This window comes from Saprolegnia diclina (assembly GCF_000281045.1).
Source record: "Saprolegnia diclina VS20 unplaced genomic scaffold supercont1.4, whole genome shotgun sequence".
NCBI classification, from domain to species: domain Eukaryota; phylum Oomycota; class Saprolegniomycetes; order Saprolegniales; family Saprolegniaceae; genus Saprolegnia; species Saprolegnia diclina.
Genome location: NW_008246071.1, coordinates 139,607 through 157,042, shown reverse-complemented (window position 1 = coordinate 157,042; position 17,436 = coordinate 139,607). Strand labels below are relative to the sequence as shown.

At 58.8% G+C, this 17,436-nt stretch overlaps 9 protein-coding genes across 10 annotated transcripts; 6 read left to right on the top strand and 3 right to left on the bottom strand.

Annotated features, from left to right (window-relative positions):
* Positions 1 to 1,399: 1,399 nt before the first annotated feature.
* On the top strand, positions 1,400 to 2,795 carry SDRG_01755 (hypothetical protein). The gene has a single exon (XM_008607300.1). The coding sequence runs from the start codon at positions 1,501 to 1,503 to the stop codon at positions 2,674 to 2,676; it is 1,176 nt and encodes a 391-aa protein (XP_008605522.1). The 5' UTR covers positions 1,400 to 1,500; the 3' UTR covers positions 2,677 to 2,795.
* SDRG_01754 lies at positions 2,667 to 3,584 on the bottom strand. 2 transcript variants are annotated; one of them, XM_008607298.1, is made up of 5 exons: positions 3,472 to 3,584; positions 3,317 to 3,426; positions 3,183 to 3,270; positions 3,034 to 3,131; positions 2,667 to 2,977 (listed from the first exon to the last, which is right to left on the bottom strand). In XM_008607298.1, the coding sequence occupies exons 1-5, from the start codon at positions 3,569 to 3,571 to the stop codon at positions 2,858 to 2,860; spliced, it is 516 nt and encodes a 171-aa protein (XP_008605520.1). In that variant the 5' UTR covers positions 3,572 to 3,584; the 3' UTR covers positions 2,667 to 2,857. The 2 variants fall into 2 exon arrangements, with proteins under 2 accessions (XP_008605520.1, XP_008605521.1); XM_008607299.1 differs by having other exon boundaries at positions 3,317 to 3,584.
* Positions 3,585 to 3,653: 69 nt separating this feature from the next.
* Positions 3,654 to 4,194, top strand: SDRG_01753 (hypothetical protein; the record flags this gene model as incomplete). Its single annotated transcript, XM_008607297.1, has 2 exons — positions 3,654 to 3,864; positions 3,911 to 4,194. 2 exons carry the CDS (start codon positions 3,654 to 3,656, stop codon positions 4,192 to 4,194), a joined length of 495 nt encoding a protein of 164 aa, XP_008605519.1.
* Positions 4,195 to 5,435: 1,241 nt separating this feature from the next.
* Positions 5,436 to 7,072, bottom strand: SDRG_01752 (hypothetical protein). The gene is made up of 3 exons (XM_008607296.1): positions 6,498 to 7,072; positions 6,330 to 6,437; positions 5,436 to 6,278 (listed from the first exon to the last, which is right to left on the bottom strand). Exons 1-3 carry the CDS (start codon positions 7,050 to 7,052, stop codon positions 5,523 to 5,525), a joined length of 1,419 nt encoding a protein of 472 aa, XP_008605518.1. The 5' UTR covers positions 7,053 to 7,072; the 3' UTR covers positions 5,436 to 5,522.
* A 573-nt stretch (positions 7,073 to 7,645) lies between these two features.
* Positions 7,646 to 9,410, top strand: SDRG_01751 (GMP synthase (glutamine-hydrolysing)). The gene is made up of 2 exons (XM_008607295.1): positions 7,646 to 7,754; positions 7,804 to 9,410. Exons 1-2 carry the CDS (start codon positions 7,661 to 7,663, stop codon positions 9,303 to 9,305), a joined length of 1,596 nt encoding a protein of 531 aa, XP_008605517.1. The 5' UTR covers positions 7,646 to 7,660; the 3' UTR covers positions 9,306 to 9,410.
* A 17-nt stretch (positions 9,411 to 9,427) lies between these two features.
* On the top strand, positions 9,428 to 9,739 carry SDRG_01750 (hypothetical protein). The gene has a single exon (XM_008607294.1). The coding sequence runs from the start codon at positions 9,461 to 9,463 to the stop codon at positions 9,668 to 9,670; it is 210 nt and encodes a 69-aa protein (XP_008605516.1). The 5' UTR covers positions 9,428 to 9,460; the 3' UTR covers positions 9,671 to 9,739.
* On the bottom strand, positions 9,704 to 13,737 carry SDRG_01749 (hypothetical protein). Its single transcript, XM_008607293.1, has 6 exons — positions 13,685 to 13,737; positions 13,496 to 13,593; positions 13,381 to 13,449; positions 11,719 to 13,334; positions 10,275 to 11,671; positions 9,704 to 10,215 (listed from the first exon to the last, which is right to left on the bottom strand). Exons 1-6 carry the CDS (start codon positions 13,721 to 13,723, stop codon positions 9,766 to 9,768), a joined length of 3,669 nt encoding a protein of 1,222 aa, XP_008605515.1. The 5' UTR covers positions 13,724 to 13,737; the 3' UTR covers positions 9,704 to 9,765.
* A 555-nt stretch (positions 13,738 to 14,292) lies between these two features.
* SDRG_01748 (hypothetical protein) lies at positions 14,293 to 15,408 on the top strand (the record flags this gene model as incomplete). The annotated part of the gene is made up of 2 exons (XM_008607292.1): positions 14,293 to 14,700; positions 15,022 to 15,408. The coding sequence occupies 2 exons, from the start codon at positions 14,293 to 14,295 to the stop codon at positions 15,406 to 15,408; spliced, it is 795 nt and encodes a 264-aa protein (XP_008605514.1).
* Positions 15,409 to 16,148: 740 nt separating this feature from the next.
* Positions 16,149 to 17,316, top strand: SDRG_01747 (hypothetical protein; the record flags this gene model as incomplete). The annotated part of the gene is made up of 3 exons (XM_008607291.1): positions 16,149 to 16,587; positions 16,642 to 16,808; positions 16,840 to 17,316. 3 exons carry the CDS (start codon positions 16,149 to 16,151, stop codon positions 17,314 to 17,316), a joined length of 1,083 nt encoding a protein of 360 aa, XP_008605513.1.
* Between the last annotated feature and the right edge of the window lie 120 nt (positions 17,317 to 17,436).

Sequence of the window (17,436 nt, the reverse complement as noted above, 5' to 3'; positions counted from 1 at the left end):
ACAGATAAGGCAGGAGGCAGTCACTTGAAGCTGGATGCCCTCGCGCTTGGCGTCGTCCGTCGGATACGCAGCATCGTCCATGATGATCCCTTGCGTCCCGTCGAGATCGACGACACGGCCGTCAATCGAGATGAGCACGCTGCCTACCACGGAAGACGACTCGATGGCGTACAACCATTCGTCATTCTACCTGGCGTGAGCGAGAGGGCGGCGTCGTCGACACGCAGGACCACCATCGAGTTACCAATGCGGTCAAAGAGGAACCCAAACCCACGGTTGATGGTCTCGCGGAGGCAAAAGGCGACACTCTCAAAGACAGGCGGCGCGCGCACGGGGCTGGGCGGCCGAGACGCCGCCAATGCATTACTTGTAGTGGTTATAGCAGTAGGAAGAGTGGCCGGCGGCAGCGCCACAACGGGCTTGGCGATGCGAAGCGGCCACGGCCGTTTGGTCGCATACCGCGCATTGAAGGCCTCGCGGATCGCGCGCAGCTCGGCAGCGTTCATGGAGCTTTCTATCTTTAGCTCAACGGACCACGTCTCGAGCTCCTCCGATGCATCCTCGTCCTCCTGCCTGCCCAAGTGCAACAAACTCGTCGTGCAACGATGGTGCACATGACAAGCAGATGCCATCGCGGAAGCTTCCATGCTTCAAGAATGTGCAAAGTCGCCATCGCTGGCGCGTGTCGACAGGCCGAAACCCAACCGGATCCGGATATGCTGGTGGTATCAATGACGCGCGGTGTCTTGGATTTTGTATACCGCTCGGCCGATCATCTTTCCACCCCGCACGTCGGAATCGCGCGCCGAGTGGCTAATCACACGCCACTCTATTGCGCTGCGTGCTGTGTTTGCTACTCGAAGCCGTAGCGTTGCCACGTAGTTGTCGAAAGAGTATCTCAGCCGTCGCATGGCGCCTTAGACACCGCGCTCGCGTCGCCGCGCAAAGGACGCGGCGCGGATGCGTGGGTCGTGTGTCGCTCCCGTCGTTGGGTGCCTATTTTTATGGCCAAGATGATCGCATGGAACAAGGGACCAGGTCGAGATATCCCCGGCTCGAGACAGCGGCAGATCCCATAACGCCCGCAGAGATGTCAGCGCTCCAGAGGAAGCTACTTGCATTGGTCTGACACGAAGGAGACTGTCCCGAGATGCAGTCCGATCGCGATCCAGAGTGTTCTGTGGTAGCCTTCGGGTTGCGCCAACCAAGCACTCGACGAGGAAGGAGGTATTTGGTAGCCGTGGCTCTGGCTCGTGGCTCTGGAATACATACAATGTAGCTAATCAGGCACACTCGACGAGAGGTCGCAGTCGTGGTTTTGCACCGTGGGGTTGATAGCAATCATGCGAAACCGTTGGGTGCATTTAGCCTGTCCATCGATGCGCACATTCAACCTGCTGCGATACGTCGTGTGAGCAACGCCTGCGCTACACGCTGGCACTCGCCTCGGTCGTTCAGCGACTGGTCTCGCTCGCTCGTTCCATTTCCCTTTCTGCCGCCATGATGCGCTTCTTCGGCTTTCTTCTCGCCGGCGCCGCGACCGTGGCTGGCTTCACGGGCGACGGCACGGGCTACCACCTCTCGGACCCCAAGACGGGCAACTGCAACTTCATGAAGTACCCGGCCGCGGCAACGACCCACTACGTGGCGCTTGCCCCTAAGTTCTTTGACAACACGCGGGGCTGCGGCATGTGCATCCAGGCCAAGTGCAGCGACAGTGCGTGCGCGGGTGCGACGGCCACCGAGACGTTGTACGTCGTCGACCAATGCCCCGGCTGCATGGACGAAGACATTGACATCTCGCCCGAGGTCTTCCGGAAGCTCACGAACGGTATCGAGCCCGGCCGCCTCAAGATGACGTGGTCCTTCGTGCCGTGCCCGATCTCGGACCCGATCTCGATCTGCAAGAAGGCGGGAAGCAACAACCACTGGCTCGCGCTCCAGCCGACCAACACACGGACTGGTGTCGGGTCCGTCTCGATCAACGGGTCCCCCACCAAGATGGTCGCGTCAGCCTTCTACTTTATCGTTGAAAGCGTCCCCGAGATCGACCTCAGCAACGTCCTTGTGTCCCTCTCGCCCGCGGGCGGCGGCAGCGCCGTCTCAGCGACCGTCGATCTGAGTGGTGAAGGCTGCGCGACCACCAGTGTCCAGTTTGGCGGTGGTCCCGCCCCTGGCCCAGCTCCCACCTCTGCGCCGACACCAGCTCCGACGCCTGCCCCGACGCCGGCTCCGACGCCTGCCCCGACACCAGCTCCGACACCCGCCCCAACTCTTGCCCCGACGCCCGCCCCGACTGACGCACCGACGACAACACCGCCTGCATCCACCACGATGTCTGTCAACGCTACGACGGCTCCGACGACGACGACGATCCCGGTGCCGAGCGAGGGAGCCCGGCTTGAGAGCGATGCCACGCCTGTGCCGTCCACGCGCGCCACGACTCCGTCGCCGCCGATTGTCGAGGTGTCCAACCAGAGCTCGGCGGATCCCACTGGCACGTCGCCGCTGATCATCGTGCTCGGTGCTGCGTGCGCCGTGGCTGTCGGCGCCGTCGCAATCGCGATCGTCGTCATCAAGCGCAAGCAGCGCATGGACAAGGAGAACGACTTTGACAGCGACTTCAACCTCGCGGCCATCGTGTCGCACCGCGAGTCGAGCGTCGCTGTCTTGTAACTTCGGTGTACATTGCTTTACGTAGAGATGTCCTGTATTTAATCCGAGCCTGCTGGTACTTTTCCTAAACGTCGAGCAAAAGGTTATATAACATGAGGCACCACGCGGCTCGGGCAGCCTTGACGGAGTCGGCGCGTGGTGCAACGTGGCTCTTTCGGATGAGCGATACATGACTAAGATCTTAGCAGCTCTGGTCGTTGAAGACACGAGGATGGTCGGCGTCGAGGTCGAGGATGGCAAGGACAACGTCCTGCGCGCACGCAGCCAGCGCGTCGGCTGCCACGTCTGGCGAAATGGGAAACTAGAAACCGACATTGCCAAGTGAGCCCATACTCGTAGTATACCGGTACATCCAACCAGCGTCAGTAGGAGATCCAGGCACATTGGGTCGCAGCCGTCGGCGCGCCGAGTCCGCGACGCGTCGCCGGGCAGCATCAAAAGGAAGACGCGCAAATCTACGGTGATCATCAGAACGTCGCTTCAGATATGAGAAGGGTTTGTCCGACATGGCAAGAGGCTTGACTGGGTCGCGACCACGGCTTGGACAAGCCCGACGAGCCATGGGTCCCGCGCCACGAGCAGGTCCTTTAGCCTCTACGAGCAGCGACGATATACATGCAGTAATAGCACTGCACTGTACCCTGAGCTTGGCCTTTTGCAGCGGCAACTCGGCTTGGAGCTGGGAGACGCAGCGCAGCACCTGCGTCGCCTCATCCTGGGTCAAGCCCATCATGCAAGATCTCCTGTTCTCTGATCCGGATATGAGAACCGAATTCGCCTACACAGTAATACCACCGTGCGAGCTGCCATCGCATTCTTCTGTTGCAGCCAAAGCCAAAGGACTTGGCCACGGCAGCGGCCGCGTCCTCCTGCGCTGCCACGAGGGATGGATCATTCGAGAGTATCCGGATACCATCGCAGTATGCGGATGCGTACTTTGACCAACCGAAATCATTGCAATTCGAAGCACTGCCAGCATGCTGCGCCGCGTCCTCTGCTCGACGGCTCTCCGCGCGTCCGCCCGCTTGGCCCCGCGCTGCGTGCGGCCGACGTGCGTCCCGACCATGCTCCACCGCGCGTGCAGCTCCATGACGCCGCCCAGCGACGGGCCCAAGATGAGCAGCATCTTGAGCGCGCCGGGCATGGAGTCGGAAGGCGACAAGTTTGTCATGCTCTACACGTGCACGGGTACGCCTCCTCGTGTTGCGATGCCTTGCACTCATACCTCATTTAGTGTGCGATACGCGCGCGGCCAAGACCATCAGCAAGCAAGCGTACTACAACGGCGTCGTGCTCGTGCGCTGCCCCAAGTGCGAGAACCTCCACTTGATCGCGGATCGCTTGGGGTGGTTCGAAGACGACTCGTACGACGTCGAGGGCGTTCTGAAGGCAAAGGGCAGCCAAGCCAAGATCGTGACGGGCGACGACATCCTCGAGCTCACCGAGGCCGACATCCTCGGGTCGGGCGCCAAGATCCTCGTCGACGATGATGAACCGCCCAGTACGCCATCGTCGTAGGACTAGAGTAGAGTAGTATTGTAAGTTTCAGTCGGAATGCCCCTCGATTAAGGGCGCTTAATCGAGCTCGTTTTATTTTTAAATCGAGGCAGGCGGCGGATAGATCGAGGATGAGCTGCACGGTGCAATAAAAATACTTTTGGGAGCTTGGCCTCGTAAATCGGACTCCTCCTGATAAAACAAGCCAATCAAAAGCGTGTATTCAAAAATTAAAAGCCAAATCATCTTATTTATATTTAGACCAATACGTATAACAGGCTTATTGGGAAATGCAGCATATAAAAATATGTAGTTTTATAGCGAGAGTAAATCGAGGCTTGAGCTTGACCAGTTCGAGCCAGTGAGAGCCATCAAGATGGCATGCATGATGGCGCTCGCGATGGACGCGCCCTGCACTATCGTCGTTCTTACTACCAGTAGCTCCCTCTACATGCGCTGCGCCTTTAAGCTTGTTGTATATGTGGATGAGCGCGTTGTCAAGGATTGAGATAGAGCGAGGCCTCAGCCACGGGTTCAAGAACGGAGGAGTGATCTTGGTCATCATGGTGTTGTTGAATTGGCTCAGTTATGCGTGTCTCCGATGAGCTCTTATCCGCAAAGGCTTCGCAGCTCATGGCGGCGAGGACTGACACGCGCTGTCCACGAGAGAACGGAAAGCTCGACGTAGAGGCGTCCTGTGTCCGGGCCATACATGGCGTCGAAGCGCATCGCGTCTGCTTCGAGGTCTCGTGGATGAATACAAGTTGGGTCGGGCTCGAGTAGAACGGCTCGAACGCAGTTAGTGCATTTGGACCTCGTTAGCGGAACTCTCGCGAGCTCGCTAGGACCTTGCGGGTCAAGTTGGAGGGTATAGGCTGTGTGTGCACCATGGCAAATCGGCTTGTGAGAAACTGAAGCGGCCCAATCCATTTGTATTAAAGTTTGTATGGCGACCGGGTCGGTTTTACGACTCTAGCGCGGAAGTTGCTTATCAGGTTGCTTATGGCGACCTCGTTTTGGACCCAGCTGCAGGGTCCAATACGAGGTCGCTTGAAGCAACTTCCGCGCTAGAGTCGTAAAACCAGGACTTACGATCCTAATTCCACCATGTGTTGCAAGTGATGCATTTTATTAAAAATATTTCGCGGCTCGTTTAAAAAATAAATCGAGGCTGGGCTCCGCTCTAATCCAGGTCCGACCTCGATTTAGCTTAATAAAACGAGGTTTTGGTGCCTCGAATAGCCAAACCGGCTGAAATTCACAATAGTAGTACTAGTAGTGTATTAACGCGACATGGACGCATACACGCCATCGCTAGAAGAGAGCTGTCTGTTAGCGGTATCGACACATTAGCCCTTCATCTCTTCCTCGTCCTTGGTTCGCTTCTCGTACTCCTCCTGTATGTGCTTGAGCCACGGCCGGCGCCCGCTGCCGCGGAAGAGGACGCTTTCGTGCGTGTTGACCTGCACGGACGGGTTGGCGCTGGCGAGCGTGCTCGTCTTGGAGAGGCGCGTCGTGTCCATGTTGCTCGTCTCGATGTGCACCTTGCGCTTCTCGCTCTGCTTCTTGTGGCGCTGCATATGTTCGTTCGCCGTCTCGAGCTTGGTGTACATGCGCTGGCAGAGCGGGCAGCGGAACCACTCCTTGTTGTCCTTGATCTCGCGGATCGGCAACAGCTCATCCGGCACGTCGAGCGGCTTCAGGTCCAGTGTTGTCGGCACGTTCGTCTTCTTGTCCGCGTCGTCGTCGCCGCACGAGTGGAACTGCATGCCACGCTTCGCGTTGAAGATGAGCCCGCACTTGGCGCAGCTGAACGGATGCAGCTTCTTGTCATCGACGGCCTTATGCGCCGGCAGCTGCAGCTGCGCAATGCCGCCTTGCTTCTTGGCCCCAATTTTGACAGCAGCCTGCGCCGTGTACATCTCCTTGCCCGTGGTGAGGTACGCGTCAATGATGCAGCCGGCGACGACGGCCTCGAACTGGTGCACGTGTTCGCGCAGGTCGCGAAACTCGGCAAACATCTTCTTGGCGCGATTGCACACAATTTCGTGCAGGTCGAGGTTGGCGCCCGTGTGGTCGATGAGCCGGCACGCCTTTTGCTTCATCTAAGTACACAGAGAATACTGGATGGTGATCGAGGCGCGACGCTGTCAAACCTGGTCCTTGTACCCGATACGTGTTCGCCGCTCGTCCTTGCCCATTTGACTGAGATTCATCTCGACGAATTCGGCGGCGCGGCGCAAGTTGGCCGACTGCTCGCCGTCCTAGAGACACAATCGCAAGAGACACCGTGAGCTTGTGCGCGGCCAAGAGGGTGCACAGACTTGCGAGATCATCGTGCGCAGGTTGTGGCCCGTCGAGAAGAGCTTGTTGGGAGCGGGGCCGTGGTGCGACTTGTCTTCTTCGCCTTCAAACTTACGGTAGGCACTGCCTTCGTGCACAATGTGGTCCTGGACGACGTTGCCGCAGCCCCGGCCATCGGGACCCGTGCAGATGGTGTCGCCGCGCGCATAGTCTGTGATAAAGTTGTTTTGCTCCGCATTTCCGCATGCGTCGCAGACGAAGCGCGGCGCCGCGTTGAGCTCGGCATCGAGCTCCGAGAATTCGTCGGCGTCGCTCTTGCCCGCTTGCTTCATCTTCTTGATGAGCTGGATGATGTCGCTGACCTTCATGTCGGGCACGAGGAGGTTCGTGATGCGGTCTTCCATTGGCAGCGCCAGCTCCTTCGGGTCCGTCTGCCGCGTGGTCGCCACTACCTTGGGCTGGGCAGCATACGACGGCGCCATCTTCTGCTTCTTCGCCGGCGGCGCCGGCTCGGGCTCGGCGAACGAATTGAGCGACGCGAAGAAGTCGGCCGCGTTTGCGTCCACAAAGTCCATCCGCGGCAAAAATACTCGGCTCGGGGACCTACGAAAAACGCACCCATCGCTTTCCGGATACGATGTCATCCGGTAAACGTATCCGGCAACCTATCCGGCACTTTGCGCTGTCTCTCGATCCGGTTTCCATCCGGAAGAATCTGTAACGCCAGTCCCACCTTTCCCAACCTGGGGACGCCGAACGCTGCGAAATCGCAAATGATCACGTTGACACTTTTGGACGCTCTTGCGCGTCGTCTTCTGCGCCAAGAAGAGAGGGCTCCTGCGGGCGACAGGCTCGAGATAAAGACGTGGGCGCAGATCAGTACTTCCGTGGACATTGAAGGAAGTCGTTGCCAGTGCTAAATTTATCGGCTCACGAGGATGGCCATCCATCTGGATACAAGGCCGGCGCATCATGGCGCCCCGAAGCTCGTGGTCGAAGTTTCATGGCCTGGCGTGGCGCGGTTTGTCCGGTTATGGACGAAATATCCGGATGTTGCGTGATCCTGGCACACGATTGGTGCGATCACAGCCAATCGGAGCCTGGCGACCGATTTGGTGGCCACCACATCGACGGTGGAAGTTTCACAGATCCAACTTGCATTTTTCAATTTGCCAACTCAAAAATGTCCGAAGTGACCCCCGTGACGAACCGCCCGCAGGTTGCGATCTTGGACTTTGGGTCCCAGTACAGCCACTTGATTGCTCGTCGCGTGCGCGGTACGCATCGATCACGTCATCGTCCGATGGCTAAGATCTCATTTTGTAGAACTGCACGTCTTTTGCGAGCTCTACTCGTGCCTCGTGACGGTCGAAGAGCTCCGCAAGCACGAGCTCACGGGTATCATCCTCTCGGGCGGCCCCAACTCGGTCTACGAAGAGGGTGCGCCGCACGTCCGCCCCGAAGTGTGGAAGTTCATTGAGGAGCTCAAGCTCCCCGTGCTCGGCATCTGCTACGGCATGCAGGAACTCGCGTACACGTTCGGCGGCGAAGTCTCGCGCGGTGTCCGCCGCGAGTACGGCAAGGCCATGGTCAAGACGCACAAGGAGGCCGCCAACAACTCGCTCGGCTTCTTGAACGGCCTCACGGAGGAAGACTTCCAGGTGTGGATGTCGCACGGCGACAAGCTCACCAAGACCCCGATCGGCTTTGTTGACGTTGCGTACACGGCCAACTCGGAGCACGCTGCGATCGCCAACATCGAGAAGAAGTACTTTGGCATCCAGTTCCACCCTGAGGTCACGCACTCGCCGCTCGGCAAGAAGCTCCTCAGCAACTTCGTCGTCGACATCTGCAAGTCGCCCACGGACTGGGACATGCGCAACATCGCCGAAGTCTTCATCCAGGAGGTCCGTGAAAAGGTCGGCCCCCACGGCCACGTCATCGGTGCCGTCAGCGGTGGCGTCGACTCGTCTGTCGCGGCTGCCTTGTTGCACCGCGCGATTGGCGACCGCTTCCACGCCGTTCTCATTGACAACGGTCTCCTTCGCCTCGGCGAGGCTGAAGAGGTCGTGGACCGCCTCCAGCGCCACTTGGGCATCAACTTGCACTGCATCAACGCCGAGGACCGCTTCCTCGCCGCGCTCAAGGGCATCGACGAGCCTGAGACGAAGCGCAAGCGCATCGGCAACCTCTTCATCGACCTCTTCCAGGAAGAAGCCGCGCGCATCAACCACCCGGTGGACTACCTCCTCCAGGGCACGCTCTACCCGGATGTGATCGAGTCAATCTCGTACAAGGGCCCGTCAGCGACCATCAAGACGCACCACAACGTCGGCGGTCTTCCGGACACGATGCACCTCAAGCTCATTGAGCCGCTCCGCGAGCTCTTCAAGGACGAAGTCCGCGAGCTCGGTATGGTCCTCGGCATTGAGGAAGAGAGCGTGTGGCGCCACCCGTTCCCGGGTCCGGGCCTCGCCATCCGCGTCCTCGGCGAAGTGACCAAGGAAGGTCTCGATATTGTGCGCCAGGCCGATGCCATCTTCCTCGAAGAGCTCCGCAAGCACGGCCACTACCGCTCGACGGGCCAGGCGTTCTGCGTCCTCCTTCCCGTCAAGTCGGTCGGCGTCATGGGCGATGGCCGCACGTACGAAAAGGTCATTGCGATCCGCGCCGTGAGCACGTCGGACTTTATGACGGCCGACTGGTACCACATGCCCCACGACCTCCTCGCCATCATGTCGAGCCGCATCATCAACGAAGTGCGTGGCGTCAACCGCGTCGTCTACGACATCTCGTCCAAGCCGCCGGCCACGATCGAGTGGGAATAAATCCTCTTACCTTAGACACGATCGTTATCTTCAGCATGATTGATTCTTTGACCTATTGTATCCTATAAACCTCAAAACTCAATTTCCATTCATGCATGCTGCCCATTTATTTCTATTTTTGAGTTTGAGGCCGCACAGCCGAAAGATCTCACAGGATGAAGGGATGGCACCGCTGCCTCGTGTGCCAAAAGGTCTTTGAGCGCGAAGAGACGTGGCTCCAGCACGTCGACCGCCACGAGACGCAGCGCTTGAACCGCGAGAAGCGCTTGCGGAGCGAAGACATCGACCAGCGGCTGGGCCCATTGCTGCCCCGCGCCACCGAGGCTCCCGTTGCCCGCCCGCGTTTTGCGCCGCCGCAAGCGTAATGCATGCATTTGCTCTAGTCGCCGACACTCGCGTAGCATATAATCCATGTATTGATGACGATGCAACAACGGTGGCAGGACAAAGAGACAACAGCTTAGGCGTCGGCGCCGCGCTCCAGCTTGATGCCTTCGAGCATCGTCGAGAGGTTGTCCGTCTTCTTGATCTTGTCCATCAACGTCTTCCACTTGGGGTTCGAGTCGCTTTCGCGGACGCAGCTCACGGCGTCCACCGCACGCAAGGCGCTGCGAATCACGTCGTTCACACGGTCGACCTCCGAGCCCACTTGCGTGTCCTTCGGACGGCGGTTCGTCGTCTTATCGAGGGCCACGCTAAGCATATCAAGCGCGCTCAAGACGACACCGGGCTCCACGTTGCAGAGCTTGATCAGAATCTGGTGGCTCAGCATCTGGACGTCGTCGTGGTCTTCCAAGCCGAGCTTCAAGTACTCGACAAACGCAATCGCGTCCACTTCGCGCGGCAACGTGTCAAGGAGCGTGTCAATGCACGCGTACGCGCCCTTGCGCAGCACAAGCCCGTCGTCAACCTACGTGCATATACCATGTGAGCTACGAGGCGCACATTTGGCAAACGACGACGACGTACCTTGTGCTTGAACGGGCCCAAGTCAACGGTACGCTCGAGCTTGATGCGCATCGTGTCGTACAACACGGGCAAGATCTCGCCGCGCACATGGTCCTTGAGGAAAGCAGGCTGGTGGTGAGCCGCAGCGTTGAGCGTAATGAGTGCCGCGCGACGCACGCCCATGTCTTCGTCCTTGAGCGCCGCGACGAACGGGCTCACCGTAAGTTCGCGAATCGGGGCACCGTTGGGACCGCACGCCATGCAAAAGCGCAAGCACGTGACCGCAGTCCAGCGGGTCTTGACGGGCACCGAAGGTGCGCACATGGCCGTGACCGACGGCAAGATCGTGTGCGGCTCCACGAGCGCAAGTTTGCCGAGGCACTCGGCGACCATGTTGCGGACACCTTCCTCCTCGGTTTCGCAGTGCGAGTGCAGCACGGGCACGACCGTCGAGACAAACGCCTTGAGGTCCGAGCTCTTGCAGCCCAAAACTTCCTTGAGCGCACTCAAGAGAAGGTACGTGTGCTTGCCCTTCTTCAGCTCTTCAAGGATCGTCGGGAGGTAGCTTGTCATGTTGCCGACGCAGATGCTACCAAGCGCAAAGGCCGCAGCGTGCTTGACTTCCTCGCTTTGGCTGGCAAAGTTGGCCAAAATAATCTCGCGCGCGTCGCCAAACGGCTGAATGTTGGTTTTGCGACCAAACTCGCCGACGCAGAAAAGAGCCAAGTGCTTGCTGGCGCCGGGCGTCGCGATACCCTGCACCCACGTGTCGTACGCCTTCTTCTGGAGATCGGGCGACGTCTGGAGACTGATCGCCGCAATGCAGCGGGCAACGTTGTGCAGCGCATGCTTGGACGCATCCGGACGATCCACCGTGTAGAGCGCGTGGAAAAGCGCCTCAAACCCATGGCTTTCGGCAGCGACGAGCTGACGCAAGAGCACAAAGAGAGCTTCCAAGGCGGGACCCTGAAGCAAGGCGCTCGCCGACAAGAGCAGCGCGTTGGGCAACGCCTTGGTCACGACCACCGCGTCCGAGGCGGCCGACGGCGACGTCGTAAGAATGGCCGAGACAAGCGTCAACGAGAGCTGGCTGAGTTGCAAGTCCGAGTCCGAGATCAAGGCCGATGCTTCTTGAATCGTGTCGCTGAGGCTCGCAGCAGCCACAGACGCACCCTTGCTTTGAACCAAGGCGATGAGCGTATCCAACGCCGTCTGCTTGAGCGTGCGCGACTGCTGACGCAAAAGCTGCGAGAGGCAAACAATGGCATCCGTCAAAATGATCGAGAGGTCGAGCGGCAGCGGCGAGCGGGCGATCGTCGACAGCGACTTCATGGCAGCAATGCGTGTGATTTCGTTTTGCATGCGCTCGAGGATCATTGGCAGCACCGCGTTGAGATCGTCACGGCTCAGATGATCACCTATAGAAACGTCAGACATAGGGTCAAACGTCGAGCAGAGGAAGTACCGATCGTAGAGATGATGAGGCCCATGCTTGCGATAGCACCATCCTTGATCTCTTGGTCGATGTCGTACGCCTTGAGGCGCGGAAGCACCGCGTTGAAGAGCGGCTGCACAAAGACCGCCATGTCTTGGACCAACACCGCATCCGTCGACGGACGAATGACGTGTACGATCGTGCCAATGAGGGAGAGCGACTTGGCAACAATCTTATACCACTCGTCACTAGCGTTGACAACGGCCAAATGAACAATCGCCTTCATGTGCTTGGTGAAGAGCGACGGTTCGTGGGTGGCCATAAGCTGGCGCAAGAAGAGGAGTGCGTCGAGCTTGAGGCTCGAGTTGCGGTCCTCGAGGGCCTTCAAAATGTTCGGCATCAACGAGTCCATGAAGGGGCCCAGCTGGCCTTCCTCGACCTGGGCGAGCTCGCGCAGCATACCGAAGACGGCGCATCGCGTGGCGACCGAAATTTTGGGGCCCAGTTGCTTGTTCGCGGCGCTCAAGATCGTACCAACGCGCGTGTGGAGCTGGCCACCGCACGAACGCTGGCGGACAAGCGCAGGGTGGCCACCGGCTTCGGGGTTGCCCGAGCTCACGGGCGCCAAATGCACAAGCGTGACGCGCAGGAGGTCCGAGAAGACCGAGAAGACGTCGATGCGGACGCTTTCTTCACGCTCCTTGAAACGCGAGATAAGTGGCTCGCTGCACTCAGCGTAGATGTCGTCGAGGAGCTCCGGGCGCGTCGTGATGACAGCCGACATGACGCGAAGCGCAGCACGGCGCACCTTCCAGCTCGCATCGTCATCGTCGCTGTAATCGTTGTCTTCGGGTTCACTGTACTGCTCCTCATCGTCCATGTCCTCGTCCATGTCTTCGTTCTCCGAGTCGTACATGTAGTTCGGGTCGTACTTCGTGAACTTCATAGCCGTGGCAATGATGTTCTTGACGTGCGCCGTGATCTCGGCGTGGCAGCGCAGCAAGAACGACTCGAGGCCCTGGAAGCAGTTCTCGCGAAGCTCGTTCGAGACGTCGTTTTGCATCGACTCGTCGTCCGGGGAGCCGCAAAAGGTCAAGAAGAGCGGGACAATCACGGGGAGATGACGGCCAAGACGATGTCCCACCGAGCGCGAGAGCGTACCGATCGTCTGGATGAGCGTGCGCTTGTCCGCTTCGTGGTTGTTTTCGACGCTTTGGAGCAAGTGCTCGACCAAACGGTGCAGAAGTGCGTCGGCCGCGACAACACCGAGCGCACCGAGGCACGACGTCACGCGCTTGCGCACAAAGGCACGCTCGTCGCTGAGCTCCTTGAGAAGAAGGTCCATGATGGCCACATGCTCGGACTGGAAGTCGGCGCCGAAGCGCTTCAAGAGTTCCGTCAAGATGTCCAGCGTCTCCGACTTGATTGCCTGGTCTGCGTAGTGCGAGATACCGTTAAGGAGGCGACCGCAGAGCGCTGTCGAGATCGATGCGCCGGTCTTCTGCGAGACGTCCGTCAAGATAGTCTTGAGGCCGATCGAGTAGATGTCACGGAGCTCGGGCTTGCCCGTGAAGATCAAGTCGCAAAGCTTCTCGCAGATGTCACCGACTTGCTTCTCCTGGACCTTCGTCACGAGGATACCCAAGCTAGAACACGCATGAGTACATGGAATGGCAATACCAAGACGTGTACCATTTCACAGCGATCGACTGCACGTCGTTCGACTTGTCATCGAGTTGCTTGAGCACCGCAGCGCAAATCCTAGGCTTCATGAGCACCGAGGAGCCACGTGGAGATCGCTGCGTACTTGCGCTCGAGGTCCGGGCCAAGCTCGACGTCGTTCTGGAGCTCGTTGCAGAGGTCCGAGGTCGCCATGTAGCGCTCATCCTTGTCGAAGTCCGTCGTCTACCTTGGCGCATGAGCCTCATGTAGGAAGGAAGGGAGGGGCTCCAAGCAGGGTCGTCTCCCCCGCAGGGAGATGGACGAGGAAGCGGACCTTTTCTAAGAGCGCGGTGAAGACGGTCGTGCCACGCATGCTTCGGGGCCGGCGATTTTGGGAAATGGAAACAAGGATCCGAGTTGTGAAATCCTAGTCCTAAACGAGGACTCAAATTGTGGTGGGGACAAGCTTGCCTTTTTCTGAGTGAAGGTCGGCAGTGATGCCTAATTAGGCACAACGCCAATCTGCAAGCCCGCCACAACGTATACTTGCCTTCGCATTCAAATATAGAGGACATTGCCCTATTCGCTTTGGCGCCAACGGCCTTGAGTTGCTGAGCTCGTTCTCACTATCCAAGGGAACAATATGTATCCATGCTACTTGCAGGAAATGACATCGATCTACATCTACGGCCAAGGAGAAGCCAAAGAAGGTCGAGCATTCTCCGTGCTGAACGCGATGGGGTGCATGGTTGGAGGCCCACTCGGATAGTAAACTGAGCTATAAGGCGCTGGAGCAACCTAGCCCTAACCTAGTCTATAAAAGCTCCGGAATGGTTTACTGACTAGAAGCTCGCCTTTGCAGTGTAAAGGACAACTTGGTTTTTACCATCGAGGTAGAAGAAGCGTTCTGCATCGCATTTCCATTTCATTGATCGAAGCAACATGGTTCTCTACAGCGCAACGTACCACCAGGACAAGGAGGCCCGTCGCATTGCGGCGCTTGAAGCCCAACTCCGCATCTCGCACCCGTTCCGCCGCCCCGCCACCACCAAGTCGGCGGCCAAGTCCACGCCCAAGCCAGCTCCACGCTCTACTACTGCCACTGCGGTGCGCTCTGCGCCTCGCACCAGTAACACGCCGATCGCGCGTCCTGCATCGGATTTGGCACGCGACCACAAGATGGAGATCGACCGTTTGCAAGCCGAGCACCAAGCTGCTTTGGCTGCCATGACTGAGAAGCTCCATGCTGCCCACGACCACGTGCTGGAGCTTGCGCACCGCGTCCTTCGGCGCGACGACACGATCGCTGCGCTCCGCGAAAAGCTCGAGCGCCGCGTTGCACGCAAGGAGGCTGAAGTGCAACACCTCAAAATGCATTTGGTTGACGCCAACGCCGTTATTGCCGAAAACAAGACTACGATTTCGGAGCTCAACGGGCAACTCATCAAGACCGAGACGGTCCTCGCCGACACGGTCGCTCAAAAGGACGGCACGATCGGGCAGCTCTCGGAGCAAGTGACGAGCCTGAAGGCCCAAGCAGCAGGAACCTCCAACGACGCGCTGGGCGCTGCCAACGAGCGCGCGATCCAGCTCGCACACCGCGTCCTTCGGCGCGACGATACGATCACTGCGTTGCGGGAGAAGATGGAGCGCCGCCTTGCACGCAAGGAGGCCCAGGTGCAGCACATCAAGATGCACTTGGTCGACGCCGACGCCACCATTGCCAAGAACAAGACGACGATTTCGGAGCTCCAAACATGGGTCAAGAGCCTCGAGACCCAGATTCACGCCGCCATCGCCTCCAACGACTCGCTTCTCGCGACTCTGCAGCAGCCAACTCGAGCTTCTTTGTGGTCGAATGGACCGCCGCACTCGACGGACGACTTGGACTCGCTCGCCTCGTCCGAGATGGAGCCACTTGCAGAGCCATCGTCTTGCGTTTCACCGACTTACCCCATCAACATCGTCCGCCAGCTCGTCAACGCCTCCTCCAACTACAACAACAGCCAGGACGATGCGACTTGCCAGACACATTGGATGTACAGCTACCGGTACTAGGAATAAGAGCTTATAACACGAAAATCAAATACACCAAATGCAAATACGATGCACAGTTAGCCATGCACATGCATTAGAACAATCATTGTCCGTCCCTTCACGCATTCGACTACAACGCCAGCCCACCTCGGATCGTTCGCTTGGACCATCCGACGTCACTGCTAGACATGCGCCACAGTTCTGAAAGCACCGCATACAGGGTAGGCTGGTCGTCCCGTGCAAGGGTGTGTCAACCTCCAGAGCGCCTTGGCAGTGGCCATCGAGTCCACGTGGCTATCAGCCCAAACAGACGATTAGGTTACCCATCGCTTGCTACTGGCAAGCAAAACGGTTCCTGATACGTGGCCACGTGGCTGCGAGGAAGGTCAGAGTGCTACTTTGACGCATATTGTGCGTGGCGCGTGGTGGTCTAGGCGGATGCATGATGATTCTGATGGGCGAATACACGACCGATTGTGATTCTGGCGATGACAGCGCAAATCAGATCCACGTACCAATCTCACATGGGTCGATGCCCAACTCGAACTTCCATGCGGTGAAGGCCTGCCGTTCGTTCGAGCTTTTGGCGCCGTGAATCCAGAACATATGGTTTCCAATGTGCGGTCAGGTCGGCGAGGTGGTACTCGCGCAAAGCGGCTCTTTGTTGTTTTGTCCGAGTTGTGCTGCATGTCGACGGCGGTCATTGCAAGCTCGATGGTTCATTTTCCAATTTGCTGTGCTTTGGCACTCCTCCTTCCTCGATGAAATCCATCTTCTTCACCACGGCGCTTCTTGCCGCGTCGGCGTCTGCCCTCGCAATGACCACCAAGGAACGCACTGAGCTCCTCAAGGAGCTTGATGCGTGGAAGAAGAGCCACGCTGGCAAGGCCGCAAAGCTCGAAGGCCTGTTGCCTCCCAAGCCGCGCCAAGAAAGCGCCCACGACCAGCGCGAAGCCGAGCTCAAGCGTTTTGCCCACACCAAGAAGGTGGTCGCGGAGCTCAACAAGAACCACCACGGGTCTGCGGTTTTCTCGACTGACAATCCGTTTGCGCTCATGACGGACGCTGAGTTCAAAAAGTTCGTCAAGGGCGCGTTCACCAAGCCGCACACCAAGCGCCAGCTCCGCGCCGAGAGCATCCAGCTCGAGCTCACGCCTGCGCAGCGCGAGGCCACAGGAAAAGACTGGACGTCCAGCCAATGTATGCCTGCGATCAAAAATCAAGGTACTTGCGGGTCGTGCTGGTCGTTTGCAGCCGTCGGCGCCGCTGAGATGGCGCACTGCATCGTCACGGGCAAGCTTCTCGACCTCTCGGAGCAGCAGCTCGTGAGCTGCGCGACGAGCGCCGGCCAAGGCTGCAAGGGTGGCTTCCCCAGCAAGGCGCATTGCGCAAACCGGCGTGTGCTCGTCGTCCGACTACCCGTACACGGACAGCGACAGCCAGTGCCAGCAGAGCTGCAAGAAGAACAAACTCAGCGTCGGTGGGCCCGTCGACATTCAAGGTGAGAGCGCTTTGCAGTCGGCGCTCGACAAGCAACCGGTCACGGTCGTCGTTGAGGCCACGAACGATGTGTGGCGCAACTACAAGAGCGGCATCGTGGAGAGCTGCCCTGGTGGCCAGTCGGACCACGCGGTGATTGCTGTGGGGTACGGCAGCAACTTTTTCACGATCCGCAACTCGTGGGGCACCAGCTGGGGCGAGCAAGGGTACATGCGCCTCAAGAAGGGCGCTGGCGGCAACGGCATGTGCAACGTTGCCGAAGCGCCGTCGTATCCGTCGATGAGCGGCGGCCCGCAGCCGGACGACCCGAGCGATGGCCCCACCGACGACCCGAGCGATGGTCCCACCGACGACCCGAGTGATTTCCCCAGTGATGTCCCGAGCGACGACCCGTGGAACGGCGACGACGACAACGGTTGGCGTGCATAAGTGGACTGTGTGACCTCATCCCACACTCAGATGTGCGTTGATGTAAATACATGTATTTACGTCCGTTGCTTGCACCGATACGTCCAAGCTCTTCCCACCTACATGGGTCGTCGGTCGAGA

Bases quoted from the DNA above. Each gene is read 5' to 3' on its own strand.
- SDRG_01755 (XM_008607300.1), top strand. From the start codon at position 1,501: ATGATGCGCTTCTTCGGCTTTCTTCTCGCCGGCGCCGCGACCGTGGCT.
- SDRG_01754 (XM_008607298.1), bottom strand. From the start codon at position 3,571: ATGATCCATCCCTCGTGGCAGCGCAGGAGGACGCGGCCGCTGCCGTGG. The intron at 3,427-3,471 runs GTGGTATTACTG...TATCCGGATCAG, and splicing joins ATGCGATGGCAGCTCGCACG to AGAACAGGAGATCTTGCATG. The intron at 3,132-3,182 runs GTCGGACAAACC...TGATCACCGTAG, and splicing joins CCAGTCAAGCCTCTTGCCAT to ATTTGCGCGTCTTCCTTTTG.
- SDRG_01752 (XM_008607296.1), bottom strand. From the start codon at position 7,052: ATGGACTTTGTGGACGCAAACGCGGCCGACTTCTTCGCGTCGCTCAAT. The intron at 6,438-6,497 runs GTCTGTGCACCC...TTGTGTCTCTAG, and splicing joins TGCGCACGATGATCTCGCAA to GACGGCGAGCAGTCGGCCAA. The intron at 6,279-6,329 runs GTTTGACAGCGT...CTGTGTACTTAG, and splicing joins GTATCGGGTACAAGGACCAG to ATGAAGCAAAAGGCGTGCCG.
- SDRG_01751 (XM_008607295.1), top strand. From the start codon at position 7,661: ATGTCCGAAGTGACCCCCGTGACGAACCGCCCGCAGGTTGCGATCTTG. The intron at 7,755-7,803 runs GTACGCATCGAT...CTCATTTTGTAG, and splicing joins GATTGCTCGTCGCGTGCGCG to AACTGCACGTCTTTTGCGAG.
- SDRG_01750 (XM_008607294.1), top strand. From the start codon at position 9,461: ATGAAGGGATGGCACCGCTGCCTCGTGTGCCAAAAGGTCTTTGAGCGC.
- SDRG_01749 (XM_008607293.1), bottom strand. From the start codon at position 13,723: ATGCGTGGCACGACCGTCTTCACCGCGCTCTTAGAAAAG. The intron at 13,594-13,684 runs GTCCGCTTCCTC...GCGCCAAGGTAG, and splicing joins TCACCGCGCTCTTAGAAAAG to ACGACGGACTTCGACAAGGA. The intron at 13,335-13,380 runs GTACACGTCTTG...TGCGTGTTCTAG, and splicing joins CAGTCGATCGCTGTGAAATG to CTTGGGTATCCTCGTGACGA.